The 17264-nt window shown below is 43.7% G+C and overlaps 1 protein-coding gene across 1 annotated transcript in view; it reads left to right on the top strand.

Moving 5' to 3' along the window:
* MAP2K4 (mitogen-activated protein kinase kinase 4) overlaps positions 1 to 17034 on the top strand; it is a 66450-nt gene extending 49416 nt beyond the window's left edge. Inside the window, 6 exon segments of the mRNA XM_048488360.1 lie at positions 1773 to 1900; positions 9710 to 9787; positions 12726 to 12844; positions 12846 to 12872; positions 16136 to 16181; positions 16481 to 17034. Of these exon segments, the coding sequence (XP_048344317.1) occupies positions 1773 to 1900; positions 9710 to 9787; positions 12726 to 12844; positions 12846 to 12872; positions 16136 to 16181; positions 16481 to 16615 (533 nt within the window). The 3' untranslated portion in view covers positions 16616 to 17034.
* Positions 17035 to 17264: the final 230 nt, after the last annotated feature.

Genomic DNA, 17264 nt, shown 5'->3' with positions numbered 1-17264 from the left:
GAAATGCCTGGTGGTAAGCAGGCTAGAGCCTGGGGAGAGACCTCAGAAAATGTACAATACTATAGACACTATCCAAAGCAGCTATTTCCTATAGGGGAACTAAGGTTGCCAACCTTCAGGTAAGGGGTGAAGATCACCCAGAATTACCACTGATCTCCAGATGACAGAGATCTGTCCCCCTGGAGAAAAAGGCTGCTGAGGTTGCTTTGCTCCCCAAACCTTAACCTCCCGAGACTCTAGTTCCAGATTTCAAGGAGTTTTCCAACCTAGAGCTGGCAACTCTTAGGGGACCTGATCTCTGAAGCTGGGAGATTCCTTGTGATTCTGGGGGAGCTGCTTGGGGGAGGGAGAGAATGGGATAAGGGGGGTGGGTGGGAGAAAGAGCGGGAAAGTGACAGACATGGAGAAGGAAGAGTAAGAAAAGGGAGGAGGGTGGAGAAAGAGAAACTGAGAAGAAGGTGGAGAGGGGGAAAGGCAAAGGTGAGGGGATTGATCCCTACTTATCATCTAACCCCAATTATGTCATTTCTATCTGTATTTTGTTATCATAAAATTTGCACTCTAAAAACATGCAGAACATCCACAAACATTGTTACAAGGGATGTTGGAAACTGACAGACAAAATCAATTTCAGCAGAATGTTAGGATATCGATATATCTATCCCAGGGGTAGGGAACCTGCGGCTCTCCAGATGTTCAGGAACTACAATTCCCATCAGCCTCTGTCAGCATGGCCAATTGGCCATACTGGTAGGGGCTGATGGGAATTGTAGTTCCTGAACATCTGGAGAGCCGCAGGTTCCCTACCCCTGATCTATCCTTTTATAAAACCTCTCTTGCAGCACTTGCAGATTAGAAAAAGGAGCAACAGGCAATCCTTGCCCCACCCCTTCTTCTCACTCTTTTAATTTTTCCTGTCTATCAAACTGTTCTGGATTCAGAATGAATTTTCGGTTGTTTGGCCATACTGATGCAAATATTTCAGTAGTTCCTCCATTGAGTCAATGTGTGCCTTCCAGTGGCTTGGAATAGCCATTTTGGATCCAGGTTGGATCCAGGACTTGTTCTAGTGTGATGTTATCTGAGACCTGCCTGTTTCCATGAACTGTTTTTTGTATCAGATTATTTCTCAAGTGTTTTCTAAGGCCTAAAATGACTGTATATTTCCTGAAAAGTCTTTGTAATCTAGCAATTCTGAATATTCCATATGATTATTTTCACACGCTATATATACCCCGTCCCACATAAAGACCCAAGTAAAATTGTAACTCCATCTGCCATTTCCTCCTCCCCCTTCCCCTCCACCTGCTCCACAGCCCCCACTCCACGCCCCTCACTCTAGTTTGGACCAGGCTGCGACGAGTGGGGGTTGTGGGAGGAAAGGGCAGATGAAGTTACAATTTTCCTTAGGTCTTTCTGTGGAACAGAGTGTAGACTGGTTCCATCTGACTTTCTCTAGAAATGTTGGAATTGGGGGCTGATCTTAACAAAAGCCAGTTAACGTAATCCTTTGGCTCTTATGAGGAATCTGGGCAATATCTACTGAAAAGGATGTTGTCAGTGTAACCACAAAGAATTATTTTGGAACTGTTCCTCAATTATATAAGTGATGTCTTGCACATTAAAGGTCACTGTTGCAAACTATATAATTGCATTCTTAATTGAGGAAGTGGTTTTAGCACATGCACTGTCTTCAGTTCTGATTTTGTGTCTCTTGCTATATAGCCTGCGGCAGATTTGAAACTGAAGCACTTTGTCCACATCCCTTGCAGATATTAAACCTTCCAATATTCTTCTGGACAGAAATGGAAACATTAAACTCTGTGATTTTGGCATCAGCGGACAACTTGTAGACTCCATTGCCAAAACAAGAGATGCTGGATGCCGACCCTACATGGCGGTAAGTGGCAGTTGAAAACTTGAATGTGGTGAGTAGAGGTAGGAATGAAGGCAGTGAAATCTATAGAGTGTATTAAAATGACCAACTGAAATGTAGGAGGATATCTCAGTTAGCCTGATGGCCCTCATTGGACAGAAAGGTGGGATATAATTGTCAGCAATTAATAATTGGTTGGGCCGAAAACATGTTTCAACCTGACATTTAAATTTCAGGAAATTAAGGAGAATGTAGGCATTCGAAATTGAAGTGCCACCATGGATAAGGTCTTGTTTCTAGTTGCTTCTGCACAGAGAACAGGGCTTGAAACAAGACAATAGAGGACAGTACAGTCCTTTGGGTATATCAGTTTCAAACGAGTTGAAGGGTTTTGAAGTTAAGCACCGGCACTTTGAATTGTGCTCAGAAACAGTTTACAAGGTAATCTACTGAAATGCTAAAATACCTAAACCATCAGCCTACTGTGTTCCAAATGCTTATTATGGAAGCTGTGGAAGGAAGGAGAACACTGATGGTTCAGACAAAGAACAGAAGAGGCCTGAAGGCAGTTTCACATATTCTCTCTACTTCACACTGAGTTCCAGTAACTGTAAGATATGAAGGAGAAGATGGCAGCAACTAGAATCAGCAGTCAGTTACTAATTGTTAAACTCCTTGTGGTTACTTGACGGGCAGTCTCTGCAGCCAGAAGTGTTGAGTATTCTTTGTGCAGTAGTGGTTTCAGGATGTTTTATTATTTGCAAAGTAATATTGTTTAATTGATCTTGTGGTAAACTCATCTTATAGTAAACTTGATTCTGGTTTAGGAAAGGAAACTTTCAAAGTTGAGAGTAATCCTTTTGGGTGACCAGTTGTGATGCAACTTACCTAATTGTATCCAAACAGGAGCAGCTGAAATATTAGACAGTCTGTTCAGTCTGTTCATAGAATAGGTTGCTACCACATGGAGGTTTTGTTTCATTTTGGCATCCAAACTTGAGTGAGGGATTGTTCTTTTTTGGAGTATCCACACCATGTCATCCCTTAATCATCCTCTTTCCAGGTTTTCTTCTGCTTTGCTGTGATCTTTCCCAAACCAGGTTTGATACAATCATTTTCAAAAGATCACAGTCAAAGATGTTGTGACATTGTGTTGGTGGTAAAGTGTACATTTTTGAAAACATTGCTTCCATTTCCTTTGCTTCAGCTGACAGCAGCTGCCAGGCCCTCCTACCAATGGAAGGCATTTTCAGGTTTTCTAGTTTGCTGTAGAGTTATAATGTTATGGCAGTTGAATGTAGTGTTATATGCTAGGGTTACTAGTTCTTCTGAATACCCAACTTTCATTTAAAAGTAAGCCTCTGACAGCCGCATCCAAACTCCCTGGCGGTCACACGCCGTTTAGGCCCTTTCACCCGCCATTGCCCCTTTGAATGGGGCTGCCCGTCTTTTCTTTGCGATGATAACACTTCCCTTTAAATCTCCATTATGAGAAGGGCTATAGACATACCTATTTCCTTAAAAAAAGAAGCTAGTGATTCAGAGGAACTAGTAGATAATACCAATAGATAGTTAAAATATTATAACAACTCTTAGTTCTTTTTTTTTTAAGCCCTGCAGTAAGCTGCAGTAAAATGATTTGGGGGAAATGGTGGCCAGTAAAGGAAAATAGACACAACATTTCTGTGTGGATGCTCTGCTTCCAGTCCAAATGCCTTTGAATTTGTTGTGGTGATGACAGAGAAACAGAATTTGTTGTGGTGATGACAGAGAAACAGAGAACCCTCACCATAGGGATACCCTCATAGATATGAATTGGATTGCAAAATTCTGTTAATGGCTTCTGGAAAGGACATCCTTCTTTGGGAAATTGGCAAATGACTCTTCCTTGAATGGGATGCAGCCAACAGAGAGGATGGCTACTAGAATGCCTGAACTCTGAGTTGGCACTTTCTAGCTGGAGTGTGCCATTGACATCACTTGTACATGTGAATGGCTGAAGCTGAAATCATACCTCAACTTACTCACTCACAGGCTAAAAATGTCGATGAGGTTAGCCTAGTCTGGGATTTCTCTCATCTAATATTAGTGCATTGCATCACTGCATCCCCAGCCCATGCCCAGCTTCTGTTGCTTCAATGAAATGGTGTTCATGCTTCAATAATCTCATCCTTGTTCTGCTGAAGGGATCGTAAGGATCTTTTATTTAAGACCATATTCATTTAAATGACATTTTTTAAGGAATACATAATGGAGTAGTAAAAACCTCTTTCTCATGCTTTGCCTAGGAAAAAAGGGAGTTGGGGAGAGAGTGAATAGATTTTTAAGCTTCCCAAGACTTACCAGAGTTTGCTCTTGTAGAAGAATAGAGGCAGTTCAATAAAGTTTATTCTAAAAAGTTAACAGCTAAGAATTAGCCATTTCTAGATGGGTATAGTTTCTGTGCTGCAGTCTAAATAATTACAATACAGTCTTAGTTTCCAAATGTGGTAGAAGAACTGGCTAATCCTAGAGAGAGACATCACCTGGCATATAAATAATGGTGGCACGTGATTACTAAGAATATGGAGCCCGTTGGCAATTTATTTTAGCTGTGAGTCTGTTCGCTTTTTAAGAGGAAGAGATGCCAGATTAAAATGCATGGGAAGAAAATTATTTCAGGAATACTGGCATCAATAAAAGGAGCAGGCTTAACTTAAGTTGGTGACATTGATAACAAATTGTATACTCAGTGGACTGATTTTGAACTTTGCATGGTTGGTTCTGAGTAAAGAATGATCTGTCAGTCCCCTTATTCGCAGTCTTATTAAATATTCTGTAACATAACTGTATTGAGTATATAATTGAGTGTAATAGAATACATCCCCACAAAACCCCCCATAATAGTTTAACTCATAGGGCTGAATCCAGGATAAATTTTCTGCTCACACAGGAATTTATATCATTGGAACTGAGCACTATTTCGTCCTCCCTCCTTATTATGGGGGACAGGGATCCTCAGGAACATCATGAAAGCAAATTTAAGGTCTGCAGAAGGAAGAAGAAATTGGTGGAAATTACCTACCCCTTCCATTAGTGGGAAAGTCTAGTCTGTGTGGAGCACCCCCTACGCCAACCCCAGGTTGGGGCCTTCAGTCATCCCTCCTCCCCTTCACAGGTGGTGGTCTGCCCATACGCGGTGTCACGTGGCTGCTCTAAAGGCTTGGGCCTTATGCCTGCCGTGCCCTGGAGTTGATGCCATCAACTGGCGTCAAGGTGGTGTGAAGCTGGGCACCTATTTCCTTCCTCACCTCTTCTCTCTCTCTCTCCCTCCCTGTTCTGTCTACTCTCGTTCCTACTTGGGTGTCTGACTTGCACTTTCCGTGTCTTCCTCTCCGACTTTCTTCTTTTTCTGGTGTCTCTTCCTCCATTTATCCTTTGCCATCCTTCTCCTGGCCAAAGCCTGTTGCCAGGCTCCATTGGCTCTTGGGCCATCTGTCGGGTCCTACCGACCCATAGATTGGCCCCCTAACCTGAGAGTCCATGTGTCCCTTTATGGGGCAGGTAACTGGGGTGTCATTTGGCTCTGCAGCGGCAGAGCCTCACGCTGGCCACACACCTACAGAGGCCTGTCCCGACTCCCCTTCTGGGCATCTTTCTCCTGCCCTCTCGCCAAGCCTCTTCCTTCTTCCCTTTGTTCTGCTGCCAGGGCAGGGGACGGCATCTTCTGTGTGGTGTGCCGTGGCCTCTTTTCCTGTCACTTTTCCACCTTGACCTCCTCAGCCACATCCCTGGAACTCAGCTGCTGGACGGTGAGTCTGGAGTGGGGTAGAAGGTCTGAGATGGCATTGGGAGCCAGCTCAGGACAGTCTGGATTCAATCCATAATTTATAAATATAAAGTTTACCATGGCTCTCAGGTGAAGGAACTTTATCGATATGGAGGACATACTTCCATTCTGCTTTTCAGCTAAGCCAAGTGATGTACAGAGATCCTTGCCATCTCTGCAGCTCTTTGTTAAGTGGTCCCTGTTTTATACCACTGCTATCGTAGGTTGAAATTAAGGACCTTGTGAAGGCAGGGCTGTGTGTAACTGATATTGCATACTCAGTCCATGAAAACATGTAATTTGCTGGTAGACATAGAATTCAGTATCATGAGAATCTCGTTTCATTGACGGGGCTGGGATGCGGTGGATAGCTAAAAGCATGCTTTCTTTTAACTATCAAGTTAGCCTTAACAGGGATTACCTGCTAAAATCTCTGATGGTGGCAGTCAACAAACAAGGTTTCAGTGTTCGTTCCTTCTCAACTTGAAGATAATCAGTTATGCAAAGTAAACTGTTGTTCAAATTTGTATCATTCACTCTGGGTTCAGAAGCTGAGTTACACAGCTGCGTATTCTGATTTGGTTTAAACTGAAGGCCAGCCATATAGGAAGTTCCTGTAGCACACACCTCTGGGTCCTGCTCAAGGCAGAGATACTGCAAACAAAGCAGATGTCACCTGCACTGGCACCAATGTTGTAGAGTGCTGCTGTACAAGCAAAGGCTGACGATGGCCTTAAGTATTTCTACTGGGAGTTGGAGATGCAAGACCAGCTCTTAAAGACAGTACACCTGGTTTTCTGACTTTTATAACCGGAGTATTCTGGTATCTGTGGCATGGAGGTTAAGCAAATGATGTGCAGCTGTCTTTGAGTTTTAACATGTTTGGGAGAGATCCCAATAAAAAGATTGCATGCGTAGGGCACAAGGAAGTGTTGATGTGTCATTGGGGCACTCTTCCTACTTATTAATTGCGGAGGTAATCTGGGAAGACTATAATGACATTTGGGTTTTCTGGGTTGTGTAGCCATAGTCTGGTGATTTTTGCTGCTAATGCTTTGCCCACATCTGTGACTGACTTCTTCAGAGGCATGTCTGAAGATGTCATGGATAGAAACACACCTCACTATGATGTGCCTCTGAAGGTGCCAGCCGTAGACACAGACAAAATGTCAGGAGCAAAATCTACCAGGCCTTGGCCACAAAACCTGGAAAACCCACAACAGCCAGTCAGAGGTGTAGCTGGGCCAAACTGCGCCCGGTGTGCAGTGTGTTTTTCTGTCCCCCATGCCCCCCCCCACGACGCCCCCCATGGCACCACCCTTGCCCCCCTTCCCACACTTACCTTAGTTCCTTTTCTTTTTCTAGTACTTTTTTAGGCTGAAAAAAGCAGCCTCTTCACAGTTCATTCTAAAAACTGCCTGAGGAACTATACTTCCCAGGAGCCTTGTGAGCCCCAAGGTCTCCTGGGAGCTGTAGTTCCTCAGGCAGTTTTTAGCCTGAACTGTAAATAGGCCGCTTTTTTCAGCCTGAAAAAGAAAAGGAACTAAGGTAAATGTGGGAAGGGGGTGGGGTGGGGGCGCCACAGGGGGACGCGGAGGGTGCAAGGAAAAGGGGGAGGGCCTGGAGGGCGATTTTCCGGGGGGCCCCAGGCATGCGTCTGGTGCTCAATGCACCCTTCCCCTTGCCGCTCCACCATTGCAGCCAGTTGATTCCAGACTAGGAAGTTTTCGACAATATAATGACTTCCTCTACTACTACCCATGCCATCTTGGTGGAACTCTTTGCATTAAAACTTTGTGCATATACTTTGCACTTTGAGATACTGTCCTGTTTTGCCGTGGTTCTGAATTAGGTGCTAAATTCAAGTGCATATAAGTTACCTGTTCTTGCTCTCATGCTTAAAACTTTTCCTTCCAGAAACCCAAAAGATTTAAATTCAAAAAGGGCATCCCATTCCTTTTTCTGTGTTTGATATTGGTTAGTTGATTTTGAAGTCATTGTTCTCAAACAAGAGGTGTTTTTGCACAGCAAAAACTGAATACATACCTATTGCATGTCACAGTTTGTGAGTTGTAGTGGTACAAGTGTGAGCTCTGAACACCATAAATCTTACCTCAGCCCCACACTCCTAGGTAGAAATATTAGCCTCTAAGCCTCAGACACCATCCTGTATCCACAGAAATAGCAATAGTCATGCATCATACTGTTGGAATTTCCAGCCTTGTTTGCATATAGTGGCAGCAGAAGCAGCAGGGAATTCTGGGAAGCTGCACGAACATTCTGGTGGCAGTTAAAAACCATTGGTAGTGTTCTGTTCCCTCACTCACTGATTTACTGCCTCACTAGCTGACTGCCTGACTGACTAAGTGAAAAGATGTTCTCTGTGTTCTGTAAATCAAACGCTGTGTAAAAGTGCTCTGACAAAGATATTGTATCGCAACCAAAGATATTGTATCGCAACCAAACTGTGAGCCGTGCATGTAACTATATATTTGTGATACTTTGTTAATGTGTGTATACTGTATACCAGGGGTCGGGAACGTGCGGCTCTCGAGCAGCATGCGGCTCTTTTGTTCTTGTTCTATGGCTTCTTGGGACCCTAGCTGCTAGCGGCTAGCCGCTCAACACGAGTGGGCCAGGGAGAGAGGCGGCCGCGCGTCCCCAGCGTGGCCAACGCCGAGCCCCACAACTGGCTCCTGGGGCGGCGTAGAGAGCAGTGCCCGGTTGTGCAGAAGGAAGGGAGGGGGAAGACACCGCTCCCTCAGCATGCCGCCGAGGGGGCGGGCAGAAAAAGAGAGGTTCCTGGTGGGTCTGCTCCGCGCTCCGGAGCTCTGGCCGAGGGGAGGCGAGGCAGCAAAGGTAGGGGTGGGCAGGCTGGCAGGCAGAGACGCCTCGGCCCAGCCTGGTCCTTCACATGGCAAAGTAGTGCTGCTGCTGCTGCTGCTGCCGCCGCCGCCGCTTCTGGGGCACCTCCCTCCCCTCCACCACCAGCCCACCCCTCAGCTACCTGGCGGTACTCCAGATTGAAGAGGGGAGGGGGCCAGAGCAGGGAGGAGAAGCCAGCCGAGCAGGCAACCTCCAGCCCCTGTCCGTGCGTGCCTGGAGGGAAGGGAAAGAGGCCGGCCGGCACCCACTGTTTCCTCCGCAGGTCCCCCCTCCTCCCCCCACGGAAGCCCCACTGGCCGCAGCAGGAGGCGCAGGCAGCCCCTATCCCTGCTCAGCCCTTCCCGCCGACCTCCCTGCAAGGACGGACGAGTGTGCCTTGGGATCACTTGCAGGGCTCCAAGCAATGTGGGTTGAGGAGAGAGAAAGGAGGTGCCGCATCTGAGAGACAGCCCGAGGCAATGCTTGCAGCCCTGCTGGTGCCTCGAGAAGAAGTGTGGAGCTATGGGGGCGGGGCCTGCCAAGCTCCACGGCCACTGCCCTTAGTTAGCTCTCAAGGGGCTCTTGGACATGCTCCAGCCCTCAACACGCAGCAAGCTGCACTCACAGTTCCCCACCTGTGGCAGCACTGCTCAGCATCCTGACAGCCTGCTAAGCCATGCCTCTCCCTCGCAGGGGCCTCACACTGATGCTGCCCTCGAGCCCAGTTGCTTGTCCCCACCCACTCCCTTGCGGCTCCAAGTGTTTTCTTTTCCGTGGAAAATGGGTCCAAATGGCTCTTTGGATCTTAAAGGTTCCCGACCCCTGCTGTATACGTTTTCTCTCTCAGTTAAGTAAAGTTCTCTTTATGCTTATGAACTTCTGAGATAAAACGGCTGGTCTTTAAAGAGATAACTATTTTAATTTAACGTGCCACACAATCCACATTTCTGCTCGTTACTCTGCTTGACAGGATTATATATTCTAAATATACCTGTTGCCCTTCACAATACAGGATTACCAAAATCACATCTGTGTTGTACTTCATAGTAACTGGCTAACTGTTGCCCATTCAATTAAAGCATGTCTGAATTGTCTGATACCCATCATAACAATCTTTGAACCATTTTCTTATATAATGTGTGTTTCTTTTTTCATTTCAGCCAGAGAGGATAGACCCCAGTGCATCCAGGCAAGGATACGATGTACGCTCTGATGTCTGGAGTTTAGGGATTACATTGGTATGTCAGCAAAATTTATGGCTTTGCATGCTACTATTGTGGAAAATGGAAAGGGTAGACAGGCATTGTTCTTTCCAACTTTATACAGTGTGACACAACTTACCTGAATCCCAGGTCTGGATCTGCTGCTGTAGAAGGTAGCTCAGTTTAGCTGGTAAGAGCATAAGAAGAGCCCTGCTGGATCAAACCAGTAGTCCAACTTGAACAGTATCCTATCTCACAGTGGTCAACCAGTTGATCTAGAGCAGAACCTGTGCCTTCCAGATAAATTAGGAATACTCTATCAGCCTGTCAGCATGGCCAATTGGCCATGCTGGCTGGGGCTGATGGGAATTGTAGTTCCTGAACATCTGGAGAGCCGCAGGTTCCCTACCCCTGATCTAGAGGTCTTACGACAAGATAGAGGGAAATGTTTTCCCCTGATGTTGCCTCCTAGCCCTGGTATTTAGAGGTTTACTACCTCTGAAGGTGCAGGTTCCCTTTAGTCACCATGACTAGTAGCCACTTGTAGACCTGTCCTTTGTGTATCTGTCTAATCCCCTTTTAAGCTTCCTAATAGCTGTGGGCATCACTACATCCTCTGGTAACAGATTCCAGATTTTAATCACTCACTGAGTAAAGAAGTATTTCTTTTTGTCTGTCCTGCCCATGAACTTCATTGGATATCCCCAAATTCTAATATTTTTGGGGAGAGGGAGAAGTTCTTTGTCCATTCTCTGTACCCATTGCATTATTTTACAACAGTCTATCACGTCTCCCTTTCTCATCTCTTTTTCAAACTGAAATGTCCCCTATTCTTCAGGCTTTCTTCATATGACAGGCGCTCAAACCCCTTCATCTTTCTTGTCTTCTTCTGTACATTTCCAGTTTTGCAGTGACCTTCTTAAGGCATAGTAATCAGAACTGCACAAAATATTCTAAATGAGCTTGCACCATAGATTATTTCAATGGCACACTGGTTGTCATTTTCATTAACCTATCTGTGGCCCAAAGGCCACAGCTATTCCTCCTCAGTCTTAGAATGTTTACTCCCCATTAAAGTGTACTTAAAGCTGAGATTTTTTTTGTTCCCAAGTGTACCACCTTACCTACATTGAACTTAATTTGCCACGTTGTTGCCCACTCACCCAGTTTGTGGAGATCTTCCTGGAGCTCGCTGCAGTTATGGATCGCTCCTAGTTCCAGATTATTTATGAACAAATTAAGTAACACCAGCATACCCATTTTTGTGGGTCCCCACTGCTTACTTCCCACCACTGAGGGAACTATGCATTTATTCCCACTGTCTGCCTCCTTTTGTTTAGCTGATTTTCAATCCATAAAAGGACTGATCCTCCTATCCCATGATTGCAAAGCTTTCTCAGGAGTCTTTGGTGAGGTACCTTGTCAGAAACCTTTCTCAAGGCCAAGTATCTCATATCTGTTGGATTTTTATCTACATGCTTGTACACATTCTCAAAGAACGGCAAAATGCTGGTTAGGCAGCCCTTGCCTTTACAGAAGCCACACTGATTTTCCTCTCAGCAGCCTTTGTTCCTCTATGTATCCAATAATTATGTCTTTTGATTGCAGTTTTGACTGATTTACCCAGAGATATTAGGCGAAGTGGCCTGTAATTTCTTGGTTTCCCTCTGGAACTTAAATATATATACATATGGAACTTAAATATATATATATATCAGCGTTATGATTGCCGCTGTCCAGTCTTCTGGTACAGTAGCTGATTTTAGTGGCAAGTACTGTTTGGGAGATCAGTAGTTTTACCCAAGTGCATGCCATTAGAACCCAGAGACTTTCGGAGGGGTTTTTTCCTCATTTCCTGAGTAGATCTAAGATTTTATCTCTCTTCAGATTCCCTTCCAGAAAATAGTGGATGTGAACTCAGATGCAAAGAATTCATTTAACCTTTCTGCCATCTATTTCTTTATTTTCCTTTAGCAATCCTTTTATTCTTTAGTCATCTAAAGGGCCGATTTCCTGCTCCAGATATATTTGAAGAAATGCCTATTGTTTGTTTTGATGCTTTTAGGAGTTTGCTGCCCAAATTGCTTTTTTCATGCCTAGTTATTTTGCATGCCTAATTATTAATTATTTTTGCATGCCTAGTTATTATTGCATGCCTGATTATTGCACTGCTTTGCTCAGACCACATCATTGGGGCAGACCTTCTACTTTATGAGCAGTAACTTCACAGTCACTAGAGGGCCATGGAAGAGGGGCCATGATATAGCAGCTGCTTTGCATGCAAAAGGTTCCAAGTTCAGTCCCTGGCATTGTCAGTTAAAAGGTGGTAGATGATCTGAAAAATGTCTGCCTGTGACCCTGGAGAGCCACTACTTGCTGCATTGTAGACAGACATAATTCGTTTCAAACTTGTTGACTGGTTGGCTCCTTAAAAGTTAATCCTAACTACCGAGCAGCAAAGATTCACAACAAATCCAAAATGTTGTTACTTGCCCACTAAATTATTGGGGATGGGGTTGAGGGTGGGATACCGGTATGTTGGGTGAAGGATGATAGAAAGGATGCACAGTGAGTCACAGGATGGTTGCCATTCTCAGTAGGAACCTTTGTTATGCTGAAGGCTCTCATAAGTACCTTATTCCTCACTCATCTCAACCTTTTTCCTGTTCTGCAGATTCTTTCTCAGAGACAGCTGGGATGGTGTCTGCTAAAATTTTACCAAAATCATACCTATGAATGTATAGATTGAACTGATAATACCGATAGGGGTTCTTACATGGTCACTGCCTCTTGAATGGCAACCCAGAATATGTTTGGGGTAGGGTTTTTTTAAAAGGCAAAATACTGTATTGTTATGAAGAGAGGTCACATGTTCAATTAGTGCTACATTTATACTCCATTTCCTAGTTCATCTTTTTGTGCGCTTGGCAATGATGAACCCAAGTTGTGTTGTTGCTCTGTCCCTTTGCTGTAGTATGAACTAGCCACAGGACGGTTCCCATATCCCAAATGGAACAGTGTGTTTGATCAGCTGACACAAGTAGTCAAGGGAGACCCACCACAACTGAGTAATTCAGAGGAACGGGAGTTCTCAAAGTTTCATAAACTTTGTCAACTTGTGGTAAGTAATCCCCACTCTTGTCTGTTCTGGATGGCTGAGATGTGATGTGTGTTGGCGATCCTGCCTCTATGTTTCTATTCAAGATGCCTGTAGCAAGCCTTGTATTATTGCCACACATCCTACATATCCAACTGAAGCGGTGCATGAGTAATGCCTTCTCCAAGCTCCTGAATCAGTTGTTAATTTAGTAGTAGTAGATCCCCAAACACTTTGTTATCAGCTCTTTTTATTTAACAAGTACCGTATATACTCGTGTATAAGTCGACCCACATATAAGTCGAGGCACTTAATTTTACCACAAAAAAATGGGAAAACATATTGACTTGCGTATAAGTCGAGGGTGGGAAATGCAGCAGCTGCTGGTAAATTTCAAAAATAAAAATAGATACCAATAAAATTACATCAATTGAGGCATCAGTAGGTTAAATGTTTTTGAATATTTATTTCAAAGAAAAACAGTAAACTGGCTCTGTAAGTGGAAATGTGTGGTCATGTTTGGTTCAGAGGGTCAAAAGTTATGGACCCTCAAAGGGTAACCTCATCTACTAATAGCTCCCATTGAAAACAATGGGGAATGGGGGCACCTCCTTTGGGGGTCCATAACTTTGGACCCCCTGAACCAAACATTACCAAACTTGGCTGGTATCATCAAGAGTGTCTTCTGAGGGTACCCTGAAATTCTGGTGTCGCTAGCCAAAAAACTGTGCCCCCTGCTGGCCGGCAAAGTAAAAACACACAAAAAATTTAATGACCCGCATATAAGTCGAGGGGAGCTTTTTCAGCATTAAAAATGTGCTGAAAAATTCGACTTATACATGAGTATATATGGTAATACTGGGAGGAAGTGAGCTGGTAGCAGGCAAATCTGGTCTGTTTAGCAACACTGTATGTCAACCTTAATTATATCTGAAAATCTGCCAGTGCAGCTTGCTTTGACTGTTGTATAATCAATGTGAAGTACTGAGAGACTGATTGCAAGAGATGAATGCACATCTAGTCACGGAATGAGTCAAACTAGTCCCCGCTTCGGTGAATTTGCAGATCTGTAGGTGTGTAGCTGTGCTATTTTAAATAAATGTCTAGCTGAGCTTGTGACTTGATGGTACAATTATTACACATTGTACTGTGGACAAACTAAAGTGGATCTGAATCAGCTGCGCCTGTTACTGCTAATACATAGTTGGCTCAGGAAAGCAATATGTAAAGTCCTTAACGGTACTTAAAATAGTTACCTACCCAGGGCTTGGTTGGATGCATGGAGCAACCGGGTAGCACCATAGGAACTGCACCCACATCTTTGCTGCCAGGCTGGGGTCAAGGCAGGTGCAGCCTGCTTTCTACATGGGGGGTGGCATGACAGGAAACCACTTGTGCCTCTGCCGCTATTTCATGTACACAGCAGGTGCAGATGTGCTGCTTCTGCATGCTATGTTACATCCATTTGGAGCAGCAGAATGCTTTGAAACACCCTTGAATTTATATTAGCACCTAGTTAAACCATGCAGGACCAAGGATATAGAGAGAGTCACTTTCAAGATGTAATAAACATTTACCTTTGAATCTCTGACCAGGTGGAACAGAGATCAAGGAAGATGTATTTTTATAAGATGAAAATTAGATTGTAGACACCAACTGAAGTGGAGAACTTCATGAACCACTGGTGAACTTCATGAGAAAACTCCCTCTATCTCCTTTCCTTAGGGTTCAAGCTAAGCAAAGGTATAACCTTCCAAGTGTTTTGAAGCCTGCACGCTTCTCTTTCTGTTTGTTTGTTTGTTTTATTTAATTAGATTTCTAAGACACCCTCCCCAAAAAGGGCTCAGGGTGTCATACAACATTTACTATGAACATGATAAAATATATTTCCAACAAATCTGGCACCATAAAATCAGTTTGAGGGAGGGTAGTTAAAACTAAGCCCCCACATCCCTTCATATGGGAGGCTAAAAGGAAAGAGGGAAAGGGGGACAAAAATAGGAAGGGAAAAAAGGAAGGGGAGAATGAGAAGGGAAGTGGAGGCCAAAATGAATGGAATACTATTGCTGTCCTCAACTGCAAGCCTGGCAGAATAGCTCTGTCTTACATTCAACAGAGCATTCCACTAGGCTGAGCCAGGGCTGAAAAGGTCCTGGCCCTGCTCAAGGACAGTGGGCTACTTTCAGGCCAGCCACGGATTTAGGATTTGTAGTGCAGATTACTCTTCAGAAATACTGTTGTATGGATTTGCTGCCACCTTCTGGTTTATTAGCATCTGTTTCTTTAAAAATACAAAACCAAACTACAGGCTGTTAAATTTTGTTTTTGGCATTACGGAAAAACAGATCTAGGGTGGCTTTGGTTGAGTTCTTCCTCTACTTTGGTGGATAAAGATCTCACTGTAAGAAAACTGGGTCCTGTAAGAATACATGTGACCTTTTCCGCTTTTCCTCTCAGCTGAGATCTCTGTATTCATTGATTACTTCAGTCATTGTGGGATGAACTAATGCAAAAGTTCTGTCACAGAGCAGACCTCAGCAGAGCTATATTCTTCTAAGCCTATTGGCTTCAGTGGATAGTTCTTAGGATTGCACACTGCTACAGTTCATAAAGGACTGGAATTTCATAAAGCAAAGGCTTTGAGAACAAGCAGAAGGCCATGGAAAATGCTGAGAGGTTGTGTGCTTTCTTTACCCAAATTCTAAAATCCATGCCAATGACAGGGGCAAAGCTTTATTCATAGGTTAGAGATTGCAAAGTATTTTGGATTTAATTGAGATATTTTCATGATTGCCTATGAATGCAGGATTGCATTGGGATTCTTAGAGATTAATAAGCTTTAAAGAAGTGGCAGAAGACTCAAGTTGATGGATGTACAGCTGGAGTAATGTTGGCTTTTCACCTGATTTATTTACAGACTAGTAGTAAAGCCCATTTTATTCTCATATAATGGGCTTTAGATATGGGCAGGGGAGGACAGGGCAGTGGGACATTTGCGTCATTAGGCAGTTATATTATAGGATGTAGATAAATAGAAATGCAGCTATTAAATGTGTAAGTAAACTGGGTGAAAAGCCAATACATTTCATGATTATTGACTTGCCATGTCTTTATTGTAGAACTATCTCTCCTCATTCTTTCACAGTTCCCAATAGCATGCTGTTAATCATTATGGTTACATACTAAAAAGTTGTCAGGATCTTATAAATCTCCGTGTGCCTGGAAGTTGTACTGTAGTTCATTTCAGGTGTTTTTCTTGCTCCTTAACATCTTTCTGATCTTTTTAGCCTTACAAAGGACGAGTCCAAAAGGCCAAAGTATAAGGAGCTTCTGGTGAGTATGGGAGAAAAGGGCTAACAAGCATTTAGATTTCAGCAATAGCACAGACCCATGGCTTGACTCTGCCCTGATTGCCAGGGAATTCTAGTCCCCTTCCCATTGTATATGTATACAGTGGGTCATTTGCACTGCCTAGATGTTAAAAGTAGATGCCACAGCAGGGGTCTTGCTAGGTGTCCTATTCTGGATTAGTACAGCAGCTTGTAGAATATCATGTGAAAGTTCTTTGGGGAGCTTGAGGTGCTTTTTGTGACAGAATTTATAAGAAATGTTGTTTCTTTCTCTTTTCCCAGAAACATCCCTTCATCCTAATGTATGAGGAACGAACAGTGGATGTTGCGTGCTACGTTTGTAAAATCCTGGATCAAATGCCAGCAACTCCCAGCTCTCCAATGTATGTTGATACTGCTGCTACATCAAAACTCTAGTGCAAGTGCTGAGAGAAAGCAAGATGTACAGAATCTTCATCCCACATTGCAGTGTTTTAACGCTCGCCCAGACACCATGTGCAATAATGTTGGTGTTTTTCTTCCATTCTGTCTGTATATTATTGTCACTTATAAAGTGCGTCCATGTAATACCAGATCACACAGTGTTAGTGTCAGTCAAAGAGAGACCTCATTTGCTCTTTTTGTGGACATATTCATGAAATGTGGAAACAAATGACATTTATTCATTGACCATGATTGGATAGCACCTAGCGTTCTAGACTTGGAGACTTCTCAGCAATTACTGGAATGATTTTATTCTCTCAGACTCTTCCAATTGTTGTTACAAATAATTTAAAAGAAAAGGATGTTAGGCATTGTCTGTCTAAAAATAAAGAGACTCTGCTTGGGGAGAGCTTATGCAATGTAACAGCAGGCTCAGACCGTGTTTTTCAGGAAATTAGGATTACAATTCCCATCAGCCAATTGGCCATGCTGGTAGGGGCTGATGGGAATTGTAGTTCCTGAACATCTGGAGAGCCGCAGGTTCCCTACCCCTGAGCTATATTTACCTTCTGGAACTAGCAAAGGAGGGATAATATGTATATATATATATTTCTTCACAATATATATATATATTTCTTCACAA

This window comes from Sphaerodactylus townsendi, linkage group LG03, assembly GCF_021028975.2.
Source record: "Sphaerodactylus townsendi isolate TG3544 linkage group LG03, MPM_Stown_v2.3, whole genome shotgun sequence".
Classification (NCBI taxonomy): Eukaryota; Metazoa; Chordata; class Lepidosauria; order Squamata; family Sphaerodactylidae; genus Sphaerodactylus; species Sphaerodactylus townsendi.
Note: the sequence above shows the minus strand (reverse complement) of the source record. Positions and strands in the feature narration are given on the sequence as shown.